We start from the raw sequence: 15,084 nt of genomic DNA, 5'->3' as shown, positions 1-15,084 counted from the left end.
CCTTCTTTACGCATCTAATCATACTACTTGGCTCTTCTAAGTGCTTGACACCTACATAAGCATTCACTATAAATGCTTTTTTTTTTAAGATTTTTTAAAATTATTTATTTATTTATTTGAGAAAGCAAAAGAGAGCAAGTACGGGGGTGGGTGAGAAGCAAAGGGATAGGTACAAGCAGACCCCCTGCTGACTGTGACAGAATCCAATGCATGGCTCAAACCCAGACCCCAGAGATCACAACCTGAGCTGAAGTTAGATGCTTAACCAACTGGTCCACCTTGTTGCCCCAGATTTATAATTTAAGTAATCTCTATACCCAATGTGGGGCTCGAACTCACAACCCCGAGATCAAGAGTTGGATGCTCCACCAACTGAGTAGTCAGGTGCCCCTATAAATGTTTTAAATTGGGGACGCCTGGGTGGCTCAGTGGTTGAGCATCTGCCTTGGGCTCCGGGCATGATCCTGGTTTCCAGGGAGCCTCCTTCTCCCTCTGCCTACGTCTCTGCCCTACTCTCTGTGTCTCTCATGAATAAATAAATAAAAAGCTTAAAAAAAAAAAAAAGTAAATCTTTTAAAAAATATATTTAAAATTGCTTTAAACAAAACTTTATAAGTTAAAGAATAGGATGATGTTACAAATTTTTAGAATGTAAAAATTACCTAGAAAATCAAGATGGAGAGAAAGTAGAAGGTGGTATAAATTTAAAATGTTTCTTTCCGAGGTATCTGGGTCCTGAGATTGAGGCCCGCATCACATTGGGTTCCTTGCTCAGTGGGGAGTCTGCTTCTCCCTCTCCCTCTGCTCCTCTCCTCTGCTTGTGCTTTTTCAAATAATAAATAAATAAAATTGTTTTAAATAAATAAATAAAACGTTTCTTCCTATTGGAAAGTCAATACTCTATTTAAAACTAATAATTTAGGGCAGCCCCAGCAGCAGTTTGGCGCCGCCTGCAGCCTGGAGTGTGATCCTGGAGACCCGGATCGAGTCCCACATCGGGCTTCCTGCATGGAGCCTGCTTCTCCCTCTGTCTGTGTCTCTGCCTCTCTTTGTCTGTGTCTATGAATAAATATAAATAAAATATTTTTAAAAAAATAAAAGAAAATAAAACTAATAATTTAAAAATAAAAACAGGGAACAAGAAAAACCCAAATAACTCAAATAAAAGACAAGCAAAGGACTTGGACCAACATTTCTCAGATATACAAAGGGCCAAGGAGCTTATGAAAGGATGCTCAACATCATTAATAATAGGGAGATAGAAATCAAAACCATAATGAAATATCACCTCACACCTATTAGGATAACTATTATCAAAAAAACCCAAAACAGAATAACAAGTGTTGACAAGGATGAGGAGAAACAGAAGCCTTGTACACTGCTGGTGGGTGTGTAAAATGGTGCAGTAGCTATAGAAAACAGTATGGAGGTTCCTCAAAAAAATTAAAAATAGAATTTCCATATGATCCAGTAATTCCACTTCTGAGTAGAGGTCCAAACGAACTGGAAGTAGGGACTCAAACAGATATTTGTATGTCAATGTTCACAGTAGCATTATGTACAATAGCCAAGGATGGAAGCCAACCAAGTATCCATTGACAGAGGAATGGATAAACTGTGATATATGAAAACAAAGGAATATTATTCAGCCTTTAAAAGTAAGGAAATTATGGGGCACCTGGCCAGCTCAGAGAAGCACATGACCCTTGATCTCAGGGTCAAGAGTTCAAGCCCCACACTAGGTGAAGAGATTACTTAAATAAACAAATAAACTTAAATAAATAAATAAATAGAAGTAAAGACATTCTGACACATGGTGAACCTTGAAGACATTATGTTAAGTGAAATGGCCCAGTCATGAAAAGACAGATATGATTCCACTTAATTGGAACAGGGGCTTCCAGAGGTTGGGGGAGAGAAGGAAATGGAGAGTTGTTCAATAGATATACACTTAGTTTTACAAAATAAAAAAGTTCTAGAGGTTGGTTGTAAAACAATGTGAATATGGTTAACACTACTGAACTGTACACTTAAAAATGGTTAAGATGTAGGCACCTGGATGGCTCAGTGGTTGAACTTCTGCCTTCAGCTCAGGGTGTGATCCCGGAGTCCTGGGATCAAGTCCCACAGGGAGCCTGATTCTGCCTCTATGTCTCTGCCTCTCTGTGTCTTTCTTAAATAAATAAAATCTTTAAAAAAAAAAAAAAAAAAGGTTAAGATGTAGGCACCTGTGTGGCTCAGTCAGTTAAGCACACGGTATTAGGCCCCCTGCTCAGCAAGGAATCTGCTTCTCCCTCTGCCTGTCCCCAGCCCTTCATGTGCTCTCCCGCACACAGATGTGCACTCTTTCAAATAAATAAAATCTTTTTTGAAAAAGATTTTTTTTAAATGGTTAAGATATAAGTTTAATTTTTTTTAAGGGATCCCTGGGTGGCGCAGCGGTTTGGCGCCTGCCTTTGGCCCAGGGCGCGATCCTGGAGACCCGGGATCGAATCCCACATCGGGCTCCCGGTGCATGGAGCCTCTTCTCCCTCTGCCTGTGTCTCTGCCTCTCTCTCTCTCTCTGTGACTATCATAAATAAATAAAAATTAAAAAAAAAAACTAAATTTATTTTGGGGATCCCTGGGTGGCGCAGCGGTTTGGCGCCTGCCTTTGGCCCAGGGCGCGATCCTGGAGACCCGGGATCGAATCCCACATCGGGCTCCCTGCACAGAGCCTGCTTCTCCCTCTGCCTGTGTCTCTGCCTCTCTCTCTCTCTCTCTCTGTGTGTGTGACTATCATAAATAAATAATAAAGAAAAAAAAAAGAATTTTTTTTAACAATTAAAAAGAAAAACAGAAGAAGGTACACTATTTAAGTTACAAACAATCATTAGAGGGATGCCTGGGTGGCTCAGCAGTTTGGTGCCTGCCTTCAGCCCAGGGTGTGATCCTAGAGACCCAGGATCGAGTCCCTCGTTGGGCTCCCTGCATGGAGCCTGCTTCTCCTTCTGCCTGTGTCTCTGCCTCTCTGTGTCTCTCATGAATAAATAAAACCTTAAAAAATAATAATCAGGGACGCCTCGGTGGCTCAGCGGTTGAGCGTCTGCCTTTCAGCTCAGGGCGTGATCCTGGAGTCCCGGGATCGAGTCCCACATCGGGCTCCCTGTATGGAGCCTGCTTCTCTCTTTGTTTTTGCCTCTCTATGTCTCTCATGAATAAATAAATAAATAAAATCTTTAAAAAAAAATAATCATCATCATTAGAACTAAAAATAGGAGAGGCAGTGATGAAGAAGTACTAAATTCCTCATCTTTCATATTGATCAATGGATATAATAAAACAAAGCAAAATTTTAAAGTTTGTTTTCTTTTTGTGAGAGAGCAAGCATGGGAGGGGGGAAGGGGCAGAGGGAGAGAATGTTAAGCAGGTTCCATGCCCAGCATGGGACCTGACACTGGCTTCCTCTCAGGACCCTGAGATCATGACCTAAGCTGAAATCAAGAGTCTGACACTTAATCAACTGATTCACACAGGTGCCCCAAAACAAAACAAAATTTTAAAAGTAATTAACTCTGCGTGGTGGAACTGGGGGTTGAGGAGAGGCTGGAGATGGAAAGATGTACTTTGTACTTAGACCCTTCCAAATGGTATAGATGATCATTAATTTCTCTACCATAGAAAAGTATGATTTTATTATAAAATTTACCTTCTAGTTAAAAAATAAAAAATGTTAAATGACTTCTATAAATAAAATTGTTTTGAATATTTTAAATATTAAAAATAAATAAAAACAGAAAATAGCTCCTTCTTCTAACAACATTGGAAGAGAACATGCTTACGTTAAAGCAATTTGGGGGGTATTTATTCCATTTTTTTCTTCTTCCAAGTTTTTATTTAAAACTCACAATAGTTAACATATAATGTAGTTTGGTTTCAGGAGTAAAATTCAGTGATTCATCACTTAAACAGAACAGTCAGTGCTCATCACAGCAATCACTCTCCTTAATACCCATCACCCATTTGGCCAACCCCCACCTACCTTCCCAGAAATTTTTCTTTCAAAATACCCTCAAGGTTATTAGTATGAGGGAGTAAGGGCTGAGAGAATGTTTTTTTAGAATTAGAGCGTTTTTGGTTTTTTTTTTAAGATTTATTTATTTATTCATGAGAGACACACAGAGAAAGGCAGAGGGAAAACCAGGCTCCATCCAAGGATCCTGATGTGGGACTCGATCAGGGACCCTGGGATCACGCCATGAGCTGAAGGCAGACGCTCACCCACTGAGCCACCCACGTGTCCTTGTATTTTAGAATTAAGTAAGAGAAGGAAAAGCTGTCATACAATTTCTCGGGCAAAAAACAAGTATGGCATTATGTTTTTTGAAGGCAGGGGAAAAAAATGAATATCAGACACCATCAAAATATGACTTCCTTATTAAGGTCCACATGAAGTTAAAATTAGCACATATGTAAGCACGTCTGTAAACAATAGGGATTTTTAGGAAATCTCATTTTTCAAGAGCTAAAACATATTTATCAGAACACACAAATATTTTTAAAATAATCCTTAAAAAACATAGTGCAAACATTCTAACGAGACTCAATGAAGGAGTCATGCTTTATCAACTGCCACTCCTTAAGTTCCAGGAACTAAAACATTTAAGGGAGTTTTATATAAACACTTCTCTAAGTAATTGAGAGAGCACCATGTTCATACCCTCTACAAACATCAGATCCTTACTTATTATAGCACTAAAGCTAAAAATGAGCTGCAAAATAAAAATATTACATTCTAAAAGGTATAAAACAAACTGTGCCTGAAATATTTTTTTCTGGTTTAATTTCAGTGTTAGCATAAATTATCTTACCACTGGTCTTCGACAGAATGTAGCCTGCCTCACCACAAAGATTCCCAAAACGGCAAATTTAGATATAGTTTCAGCTGAATTTTTAAAAAAGAAAAAAAAAAGGTAGTTTTAATTTTGCTACTGGGCTTCAGAAGACAAACTGCTTTAAGCATTCATTATGTTCCTATGTTCTAAAATACAGAATCTGAAGTTTTTCTGTAGGACTAATTGCTTTTAAAAATAAACCTGAAGTAAGAACCACCAGTTCAATCCTTCTGCTATCTCAAAATAACCTTTTCTCCAAAATTAAATGTAGTATAAAGAGAAAAAAGCCTTATTTGTAATCACTCATATAATAGATTTAGGCAGAATTATCCAGGGACAATGGTAAAATCACTGGGTTAAAGGTTCTGAGGAAAGAGAATATTCACGCAATCTCATAGTATCACTCCTCAAATTGATTGTTATTCGTAAAAATGTCATAAAGCAACTTCCATTTTTTAGTGATCAAGAAGATAGATAGATGGGGCCCCTGGGTGATGCAGTTGGTTGAGTGTCAGACTCTTGGTTTCAGCTCAGGTCATGATCTCAGGGTCATGAGATCGAGCCCCCGTATCAGGCTACAAGCTCAGTTGAGGAGTCTGCTGGAATTTCTCTCTCCCTCTCTCTGCCCCTCCCTGCATTCACTCACTCTCTCATTTTCTCTTTCACTCTCAAGTGAATTAAAGATCTAAAAAAAAAAAAAGAAGAAGAAGAAGAAGAAGAGAAGAAAATTGGCTCAAAAAGAACTGTGAAATATGAATTTGACAGGAAAGCAAAAAAGTGATTTCAAAAAACCCTATCAGGGCAGCCCCGGTGGCTCAGCAGTTTGGCGCTGCCTTCAGCTCAGGGTATGATCCTGGAGACCCAGGATGGAGTCCCACATCAGGTTCCCTGCATGGAGCCTGCTTCTCCCTCTGCCTATGTCTCTGCCTCTCTCTCTCTCTGTCTCTCTCATGAATAAATAAATAAAATCTTAAAAAAAAAAAAAAACCTATCAATATAGTAAAAGGAGAAAATTATTTCTCTGAAGGGTGAGACTCAGCTTTGTACTGTGGCTTACTAAGCCTCAAGGCTACCATCCATACAATGCAGATAATGATATCTGCCTCTGAATATTGTCGTGAAAATTAAATAAAAATAAAGGCAAAACACTTATCATAGTTCTTAGAACCGGGTACATAAAAGATTAGTTTCTATGCTCTTTAGTTTAGTTTCTATGCATACCTTAAAGGGGGAAAAGGAGACTGGGTATCTTTGAAGATAATTTGTGAAAGTTTTCTAACTACTGATAATATTTCATTAAAATAAAAGATCACTGCTGAGGAGCCTGGAGTGGCTTAGTCCGTTAAGCGTCCAACTTTTGATTTCCACTCAGATCATGATCTCAGGGTCTTGAGACACAAGCCCGAAGAGGGCTGGGGGCATGGATCCTCTTAAGATTCATTCTCACTCACTCTCTCTCTCTCTTTCTTTCTCTTTCTCTCCCTTTGCCCCTCCCTGCTCCTCCTCTCCCTCTCTTGAAAAAAAAAAAAAAGGGCAGCCCCGGTGGCCCAGCGGTTTGGCACTGCCTGCAGCCCGGGGCGTGATCCTGGAGACCCTGGATCGAGTCCCACGTCGGGCTCTCTGCATGGAGCCTGCTTCTCTCTCTGCCTGTGTCTCTGCCTCTCTCTCTCTCTCTCTCTGCATCTCTATGAATGGATAAATAAAATCTTCAAAAAAAAAAAAAAAAGATAAAAAATCACTGCTAAAGTTCAACTGGTTGGAAAACTTAGCCAAATAGTTAAGAAAAGTGAGATATATAGTAAAGAAGAGGCAAAATTGTTATTTGCAAATGACATTATCTAGCTATAAATTCTAAGACAATTAAGATTTATTAGAATAAGGTGACCAGTTAAACTTAAATATTCAAAAATAGATGGTATATAAAAGGCCTATGAAAACAAAAGATCCAGACGCCTTGGTGGCTCAGTGGATGAGGGTCTGCTTCCGCTCAGATCGTGATCGTGGGATCCTGGAATCAAGTCCCACATCAGGCTGCCCGCAGGGAGCCTGCTTCTCCCTCTGCCTGTGTCTCTGGCTCTCTCTGCATCTCTCATAAATGAATAAATAAAATCTTTTTAAAAAATGAAAAAAGAAAGAAAACAGAAGATCCCATTCACAAAAGCAACAAAACTATAAAACAGCTAAGAATAAATATTATAAAACTATCAGTTCTCACATTAATCTATAAATTCAAAGCAATTCCAAATCAGAATACCAATAAGATTTTTTTTTCCCCTGGGGACATCTAGGTGGCTTAGTCAGTTAAGCACCTGACTCTTGGTTTCGGCTCAGGTCATGATCTCAGGGTCCTGTGATCGAGCCCCGAGTCAGGCTCCACATGGCAACATGGAGTCAGCTTGTCCCTGCTCCTCCCTCTGCTCTATCTCTGGAATAAATAAGTTTTTTAAAATATATAAAAAAATAAAGTAAATTTAAAAAAAATAAAAGATTTTTCTTTCTGAAACCTAGAAAAACCTTCAAAAATTGATCTGGAAGAGAAAATAAATATACAAAAATAGCCAAGAAAATTTGGAAATAGAAAATTAATTAAATGGCTGTTCCATAGCATATATCAAAACTAACTACAATAATGAAAACAATGGTAGTATATATAAAAAAATATTGCTCCGAAAATCAATGAAACAGAATAGAAAGTACTTACATTCATCTGAAAAATTTACTATAGAACAAAGTTGTCCTTCAAATCAGCGGAGAAAGAACCTATTCAGTAACAGTCTTAGAATACATTTTTAAAAAATTAAGTTGTATCAGTACACTACAAATAACTAAACCCCCAAATATCAGATTTATTGAAAAGATAATCACTTGAAAAGCTGCATGGTTATTAGATGAAATATAAAATATGTTTAGATGAGAAATACACATACCTAAGGGAACCCAGAAGCCATATAAAAAAAAAAAAAAGGATGGATTTGATTAAATAAAAGTGAAAAACTTCAGGCAAGCAACAGGTTAGGGAAATGCTACAATTTTTTCAAGAGACAAAATGTCAATGTCCCTTAGAACAAATTAATTAAAAAAAGAGATAGAATCCAAGAGAAAAACTGGGCAAAAGACATGAATAAACAAGCCACAAAGGAAATACAAATCATCAGTAATGTATAAAAAGATAGCTATAAAAAAAGTTAGTACTTGTTGGCTATTCTATTGTGAAAACTTTTAAAGACCCTTAATGTGCAAAGGGAACACAAGGAAAACACTTTATTTGTACACCATTGTTTGGAATGTAAATTGGTAAGTGTTTGGAGGACAATATCAAGTTTTACAATGGGCAAATTTTGGACCATGTTTGTAAGAATATATATTAAATATAAAGATGTTCCTTCAGCATAATTTGAAACAGTGATTTAATGAAAGCAATTTTTTATGCTCCTCAATCAGGAAAAAGATTAAATTATGGTATAGCAAGACAATAGAACACTATATATCACTGATAAAGTAAGCAGATTGCTCTCTATACATGTATATCTATTTATCCCTGACCATCTTAACATGGAAAGATGATCACGAATGAAAAATATCAAGTTGCAGAAACGTGTAGAGATATGAATCTGTTTACTTGAAAAATAAAAGGGTGTGTACACAACATCTATTCTTATAGATACATCAATGTAATGGAGTAAATACTCCAAACTATTAACAACGGCTACCATTAGGAAGTGGGAGAGGCTACAAGGGGTACTTTCCACTTTATGTTGTTTGTATTTTTAAATTTTAGTTTTAGTGCCCTGTCTTTGTCATCTACATTTGGTCACTGGTGACATTTTTGTTTCTATCATCCTTCTCAGCCACATTCCTATATAGGTCAGCTGTCGTGTACAGGGCTTGGGAAACACAGCAGGCACACAATAAATGACTGTTAATTCTGAGTATTTCCACCTGGATGCCCCCAAAGCATGATGAACTCAAAATTAGGTTACTTGTTCCACGTAATGAATTACCTCCTCTCGCTAATCTCTTCCTCCTATATTCCCTAGTCTCTCTCAAATAAGAAACCTATTGTTGTCAAACTCCCTTTCTCTTCCCCACAGGCAACCAATCTGTAATTCATACTGATTCTACCTCCTAAAATTGCCCTTCAATCCATATCCTCTTCTCCTCCTCTGATTCTCTCACCTGGACTACTTCAAAAGCCTCCAAATTAGTCCTCACCTACTGCTAATTCATTGCCCATCCTGGTTCCAAGAATAATCTTTTTTTTTTTTTAAGATTTTATTTATGTATTCATGAGAAACAGAGAGGTAGAGACACTGGCAGAGGGAGAAGCAGGCTCCGTGCAGGGAGCCCGACATGGGACTCGATCCTGGGTCTCCAGGATCAGGCCCTGGGCTGAAGGTGGTGCTAAATCGCTGAGCCACCAGAGCTGCCCTATTTTATGTTTGTTTTTTTTTTTAAGATTTTATTTATTTATTCATGAGAGACACACACACACACACACAGAGAGGCAGAGACACAGGCACAGGAGAAGCAGGCTCCATGCAGGGAGCCCAACGTGGGACTCGATCCTGGGTCTCCAGGATCACGCCCTGGGCTGAAGACGGTGCTAAACCGCTGAGCCACCTGGGCGGTCCAAGAGTGATCCTTCTAAGATGAAAATCTAAGCAGGTATCTCTTACTTAAAACCCTCACCAATGAGAAAAAGTCCGCAGCCCCAAGTAGGTTATTCGAGAATCTTCATGAGTAGTGCCTATGAGCTTTCATCTTAGCCTCACTTCTTATCAGTGTCCACTTCACACTTCATGTCCTAATAAGGAATGACTATGGGAGTAACAACTAAACTGATCCGAATTCCCCAAACATACCATGCAGTTGTGCAATGCCTGGAATGATCCCCCCCACCCAACAACTTCATCAACCAGGCAAACCTATTTATCCTTCAAAAGCCTCAAACATTTCATCCTCTGGGAAGGTTTCCTCCGCCCCAAACACCCCCCCAATATCCATGTCTGCAAGTACCTTACGCATCAACACATACACATTCCTTTATTAACTCTTCTATATCTTTCCTCCTGTAAGTTTCTCAGTCCCTTGAGGGCAGAGCCTTAGTTTATCCACCTCTACATGCTCTGTCCACCCTAGTGTCATACGGTACCTAGTACCTTACAGCAGGCAGTAGGTATTTAACAATATTAAAGTGAGTTTAAACACACGTTAGGTAATATGTGAAATCCTAACCAAGACTGGAATTTTAAAAATTCAGGTTTTAATTACACTCATTTCAACTATTTAAAACACACACACACACACACACACACACACACACACACACGCGACACTCAACTTACCTTAACAAGAGGGTTGGGAGTCATATTAGAAAGCTATCACGGACCTCCAGGAAGAATTTTTTCTGCAGAGAGCTGCTTCCTTCTCCTCTGCTTTCTCAAACCTCACGTTTCCACACGGTTGGTCTTGGCCTCACTAGACTCTCCCTTAACTCTTTAGCTCCAGTCTCCACTGCTAACAAGCAATTTATCTCTATATTATCTGATTCAAATTTCTCAAAGAGCTGTTTTGGTTTTTGGCACCAGGCCACCAAATCCTTTCTCTTTCTCTTGGATCAGTTGTCCTGTGGTTAGCTACCATGCCAGAAGCTCCAGGACCAATCACTAACATTCCCCCAACTTCCAACTCAATATACTATTTGTATTTCCTTAGAACATTATAGAGATATACTTTATATTGCTAAAATTATTTTGCAATACTTTTAAAAACAAGTCTTGCCAAGACTTGTTCACAGAAAAATCCTGCATACTTCTTCACTTAACCAGCTCTACATTCCAAATATACAAGGAGTTAATCTCTTCCGATTTATAGATGCGCACAAAAGAACCCTCTAGATTGTTGTAACTGTTCAATGGCAGTGGTTTAAAAAGCATGTTTACAACCTTTTTTTTTTTAAGATTTTATTTATTAATGAGATACACAGAGAGAGAGACAGAGACAGAGACACAGGCAGAGAGAGAAGCAGGCTTCCCGTAGGGAGCCCTACGTGGGACCCGATCCTAGAACTCCAGGATCATGCCCCGGGCCAAAGACAGGCTCCAAACTGCTGAGCCATCCAGGGATCCCCCGTTTACAACCTTTTTGCAAAATTTCCCATACATTTATAATGTAAAATGAAATGCGTAGTCTGGACATTTCCTTGTTAAACTCTTATCCCATAATATCAAGTAACTTTAATATAAGGATAAGCACCTACAATAGCAATTTATCACTAACCAACAAAACCTGTTTCTCTTCCTCCTAACACTACTAGGTAATGATTGAAGAGGGAAGGCCACTCACTGACAAGCTCCCATGTTAAGGAAAGAAGGGTATATAGGACATGACACAGGCACTCTTAGGTGGTCTCCAATACAGTCAGATTCTTTTTTTTTTTTTTTTTTTTTTTTTAAGATTTCTTTTAGAGAAAGAAAGCTCATGTGTGTACTGGGGGAGGGGCAGAGGGACAGGGAGAAAAAAACTCAAGCAGACTCCCCTCTGAGCATGGAGCCCCAGGCTAGGCCCAATCTCACCATCCCAAGATCATGACCTGAGCCAAAATCAAGAGTCTGACAACTAATCAACTGAACCACCCAAGCACCCCCAATACAGTCGGATTCTCGATGCTATTAATCTCCTGCTTAAAAACTAGAAAAAATCTAATTAAATGTCTGTTATATCTAGAGAGACAACACATTTGCCCTAAGAACAAATTTAACTGAATGAGAGAACACCATACACAACTTTAAAGAGGGAACGCAATTTATTTGCTAAAAAATTCTGGTTATTCCAAGATTCAACGTTCACTGGAAAGAAATACTGTTAGAAGGGAGTAAGAAGGCTTTCTGATAACAGCCTTTCATAAGATCTGAAAGAAAAACTTTTTTCAAATGCAGATTGACCCTACATTTCTTGATATAAAGGATTTTTCTATTTAAAAATGAGGTAGGTGTTCTAGTTAGCCAACCTGTTTATTAGCTATCCTCATTGGTGACTCATTTTAGTTTCATCTGTAGTAATGAGCAGCTGACTATGTAATATCAAAACCACCAGTTTAGACTATTGTTAATAAACATATAATCTTAACATCTAATTTCAGGGGACAGAAATTGGAACAATTTAGAGAGTGCTGATGTTGTCTTTAAATGAGGCTTGAAATGAAGGCACTATTAGAAAGCTTTCAACGAATAAAAAGCAATAAAGGTCAAGGGCTAGATTCTTTCATTCCTTAGCAAAAATTCACAGATGTTAAAAAACAAAATGTTAACTTGAGAATGTCTTAGAAAAATTTTAGTCAGGCACTAAAAGTATATGCCCTCTTTTATTTTCTTTTATAACAATAATTATAGTAATAAGCCAAGAAAATTTGACACCTAACATTCCTTAAATATATTTTTATTTCTTTCTAAAGAAGTTTATAATGATTTTAATTTACTAACTAGGCCTTTTTAGATTTGTCAAACGAATAAAAACAGGAGAAAGAAACCTAATTCCTTCCTCTTCATATTTAAAGTCATCGGAAACTATTTAAATTTAATAAGCCAAGAATTTGCATTGTTTAAAGTCATAAATGTAGACCAGAGAACTGAAAATAATAGCTTAAGAATCAAAAATTGAAAAGTACCAACCAGGAGAAGGACAAGCAAAAGGTAGCATTCACCCAATTTCTCATCCTTCAGTGGAAGGAATCAATAGGTACCACCTAAAGTTGAATCATGAAAGAGAATAAGGTAATAAAGAATAAAGGCAAACCTCCAGAAGAACAGAAATAAACTGTTAACAGTCTACCTCTGGAAGTGGGGAGGATGAGATGGAAGACACTTTTTTTTTTTTTTTTTTTTTTAAGATTTTATTTGTCAATTCATGAGAGACACAGAGAGAGGCTGAGATACAGGCAGAGGGAGAAGCAGGCTCCCTTCGGGGAGTCTAATGCAGGACTCCATCCCAGGACCCCAGGGTCACGTCCTGAGCAAAAGGCAGAAGCTCAACCACTGAGCCACCCAGGTGCCACGAGAGACACTCACCTTATACCTCTGTACAATTTGCACATTCCTACCATGTGAGTATATTCATTTTTAATCCCGTTTTTTTTAACTGTCAATAATGAAATACTTAAAAAAAACACATACTATATATTTCATTCTCTTTGCCTAACAGCTCATGGACTGTCAATTTTATAAAATGGCAACTGAATTAATCTCTTAATTAAAGGTAAGGTAAAGGAAGCAAAGCTTTTTTCCCCCACAGTGCAAAGTTCATTGACCATATTCATGTCAAAACTGCGCTTGTGACCACTACAAACTTAAAAAAAAAAAAAACATACACACACTTCTTAGTATTGTTTTTAAAATGAAGACCTCCTTGATCAATTTAAGCAAAAACGCGGATACTGTCCAAAATAATTCTTGTAAACTATGCTGAATAGGCTAACAAACAAGAGGTCAGCGGCTACACAGCAGCGAGTGATTAAGTGGTTACATCAAATCAATAAGACGTTTGACGGCTCCTATTTCCTTTAAAATCAAAACAAGAGAGGTGTTTTGAAAGTTTGCTATCTTCACTGATCCTCTCAGGAATGTACAAGTATGCACTGCAGTCTCAACCTCCTAGTGCTTGAGGGTTTTTTTTTTTTTCTTTTTTTCTTTTTTCTTTTTTCTTTTTTTTTTTTGAGCAATTTACTTCTGCTTGGACAAACAGTAAGACAGGCCAAAGCCATTGGCTTTGCTGTTAACCCTTTGCCTCAAATCTTGGCCTTCACACGACCATTTCACCTTTCTAATGCTACTAAAGGTAATCATCTCAAATTTCAAAACGCAACTGAAAACAAGGGAAGGGGGATACTCCAGGTCACTGATGACAGGGTATGATCTGATACAACAGTATTAGCACTAGGTCCCTCCTGGTAAGCACAGGAGCTCTAAGTTGGGGAATCTGAGTACATAGCACAGATTTTAAAACCACGCCTCGGTTCGACCCCCTCTCTCCTTGCAGCGTCTCCCCCTGTCCAGTAAGTGGTCCCTGAGCCAACACTGACAAAGGAGCGTTCACAAATTTTTAATTCGCACCTATACGACCTGCTCTTGGCGAGACCTGAGTGCCTAATGCACGGCCCTAAAAAGGCAGCAACTTTACCCGTGAGCAGTAACTCCGCGTCTCCGAGGGAGGCAGGCAGGCAGCCGGGCGGGCTCAGAGCAGCGCGCCGACTCCTCTGCGCCGCGAAGGTGGGGCGGCCCCGGAGCAGCCGAGGCTTCGGGCCTTGGGCTGCTGGCGGAGCCGGCGGACTACGGGAGTCCTGGCTTTTCAGCCCGCGGCCACCTTAGCTCGCCCAGGCGCCCCTCGGAACCAGCCCTGAACCCCACACGCACTCGGGCTCAAGGGCGCAAAGCCCCCGCGCGCCTCTTGGCAGGCGGCGGGTCTCGAAGCCACCAGGTGGACCCTCTCCATGCCCAGGCTCCGCCCTGGGACCCTCGCCGGACCCGGGCCGGACCCGGCTGCACCCGGGCGCCCCAGCGCCACCCCGCGACCGCTCGGCGCCCCCCGCCCCGCGCTGCCCTCCCCGCCTCCCGGGACACTCACCCGCGGTAGTAGGCTTTCACCCGGACCTGGTGGGAATGGTCCCCGCTGCCACCGCCCGCGATCGCGTGAGACATGGCACTGCTGTCCCTCTGGGTCGGCATCTCCCTGCTCCCCCGCCCCAGCGCGGAGGCCGAGGCTGCGGGGGGCGCGCCGGGCGCCGGGGGCGGCGGGGGCGGGGGCGGGGGCGGGCGCGCTCCGCTGCAGAGTCTCCCGCTCGGCCTCCCGCTCGGCCTCCCGCACGGCCTCCCGCTCGGCCACCTGCGCGGTCCGCCCGACCCGAGGGGCGCCTGGCCGGGGCAGCCGGAACCGCGCGGCTCCTCCCGCCGGGCCCAGCACGCCTCCCCTCCGGGCCCTCCCACCTCGCCCGCTCCAAAGGCGCACATTCCGGGGGAGGGCGGGCGCGACCATCCGAGCATCTCCAGGAGCCTCGACGCCGGGCCGAACCATCCTCACGGGGGCCGCGGAGAGGGGGGCGGGAGGATGGCGGCGCCGGGTGGCACATCGGTGGGCCGGGGAGGGGCCTCCGCGGCCCCCGCGACTGAGGGAAGGCCAGAGCTGTCCGCGAAGGGCGCCCTCCCCACGGGGGACACGG

The 15,084-nt window shown here is 41.1% G+C and overlaps 1 protein-coding gene across 4 annotated transcripts in view; it reads right to left on the bottom strand.

Annotated features, from left to right (window-relative positions):
* The window catches only part of PRKCI (protein kinase C iota), a 73,007-nt gene extending 58,183 nt beyond the window's left edge, over positions 1 to 14,824 (bottom strand). For 2 of the 4 annotated variants that reach the window (XM_049105710.1, XM_049105711.1), the window contains exon 1: positions 14,493 to 14,824. In XM_049105710.1, coding sequence (XP_048961667.1) covers positions 14,493 to 14,593 — 101 coding nt within the window. In that variant the 5' untranslated portion in view covers positions 14,594 to 14,824. Of the gene's footprint in view, positions 1 to 10,219; positions 10,491 to 14,492 lie in introns of those variants that run through there. The other 2 variants (XM_025425558.3, XM_025425560.3) reach the window with 2 other exon arrangements.
* Between the last annotated feature and the right edge of the window lie 260 nt (positions 14,825 to 15,084).

The sequence above is a fragment of the Canis lupus genome, chromosome 34 (genome assembly GCF_003254725.2).
Source record: "Canis lupus dingo isolate Sandy chromosome 34, ASM325472v2, whole genome shotgun sequence".
Classification (NCBI taxonomy): domain Eukaryota; kingdom Metazoa; phylum Chordata; class Mammalia; order Carnivora; family Canidae; genus Canis; species Canis lupus.
This window is presented reverse-complemented; position numbering and strand designations above follow the sequence as displayed.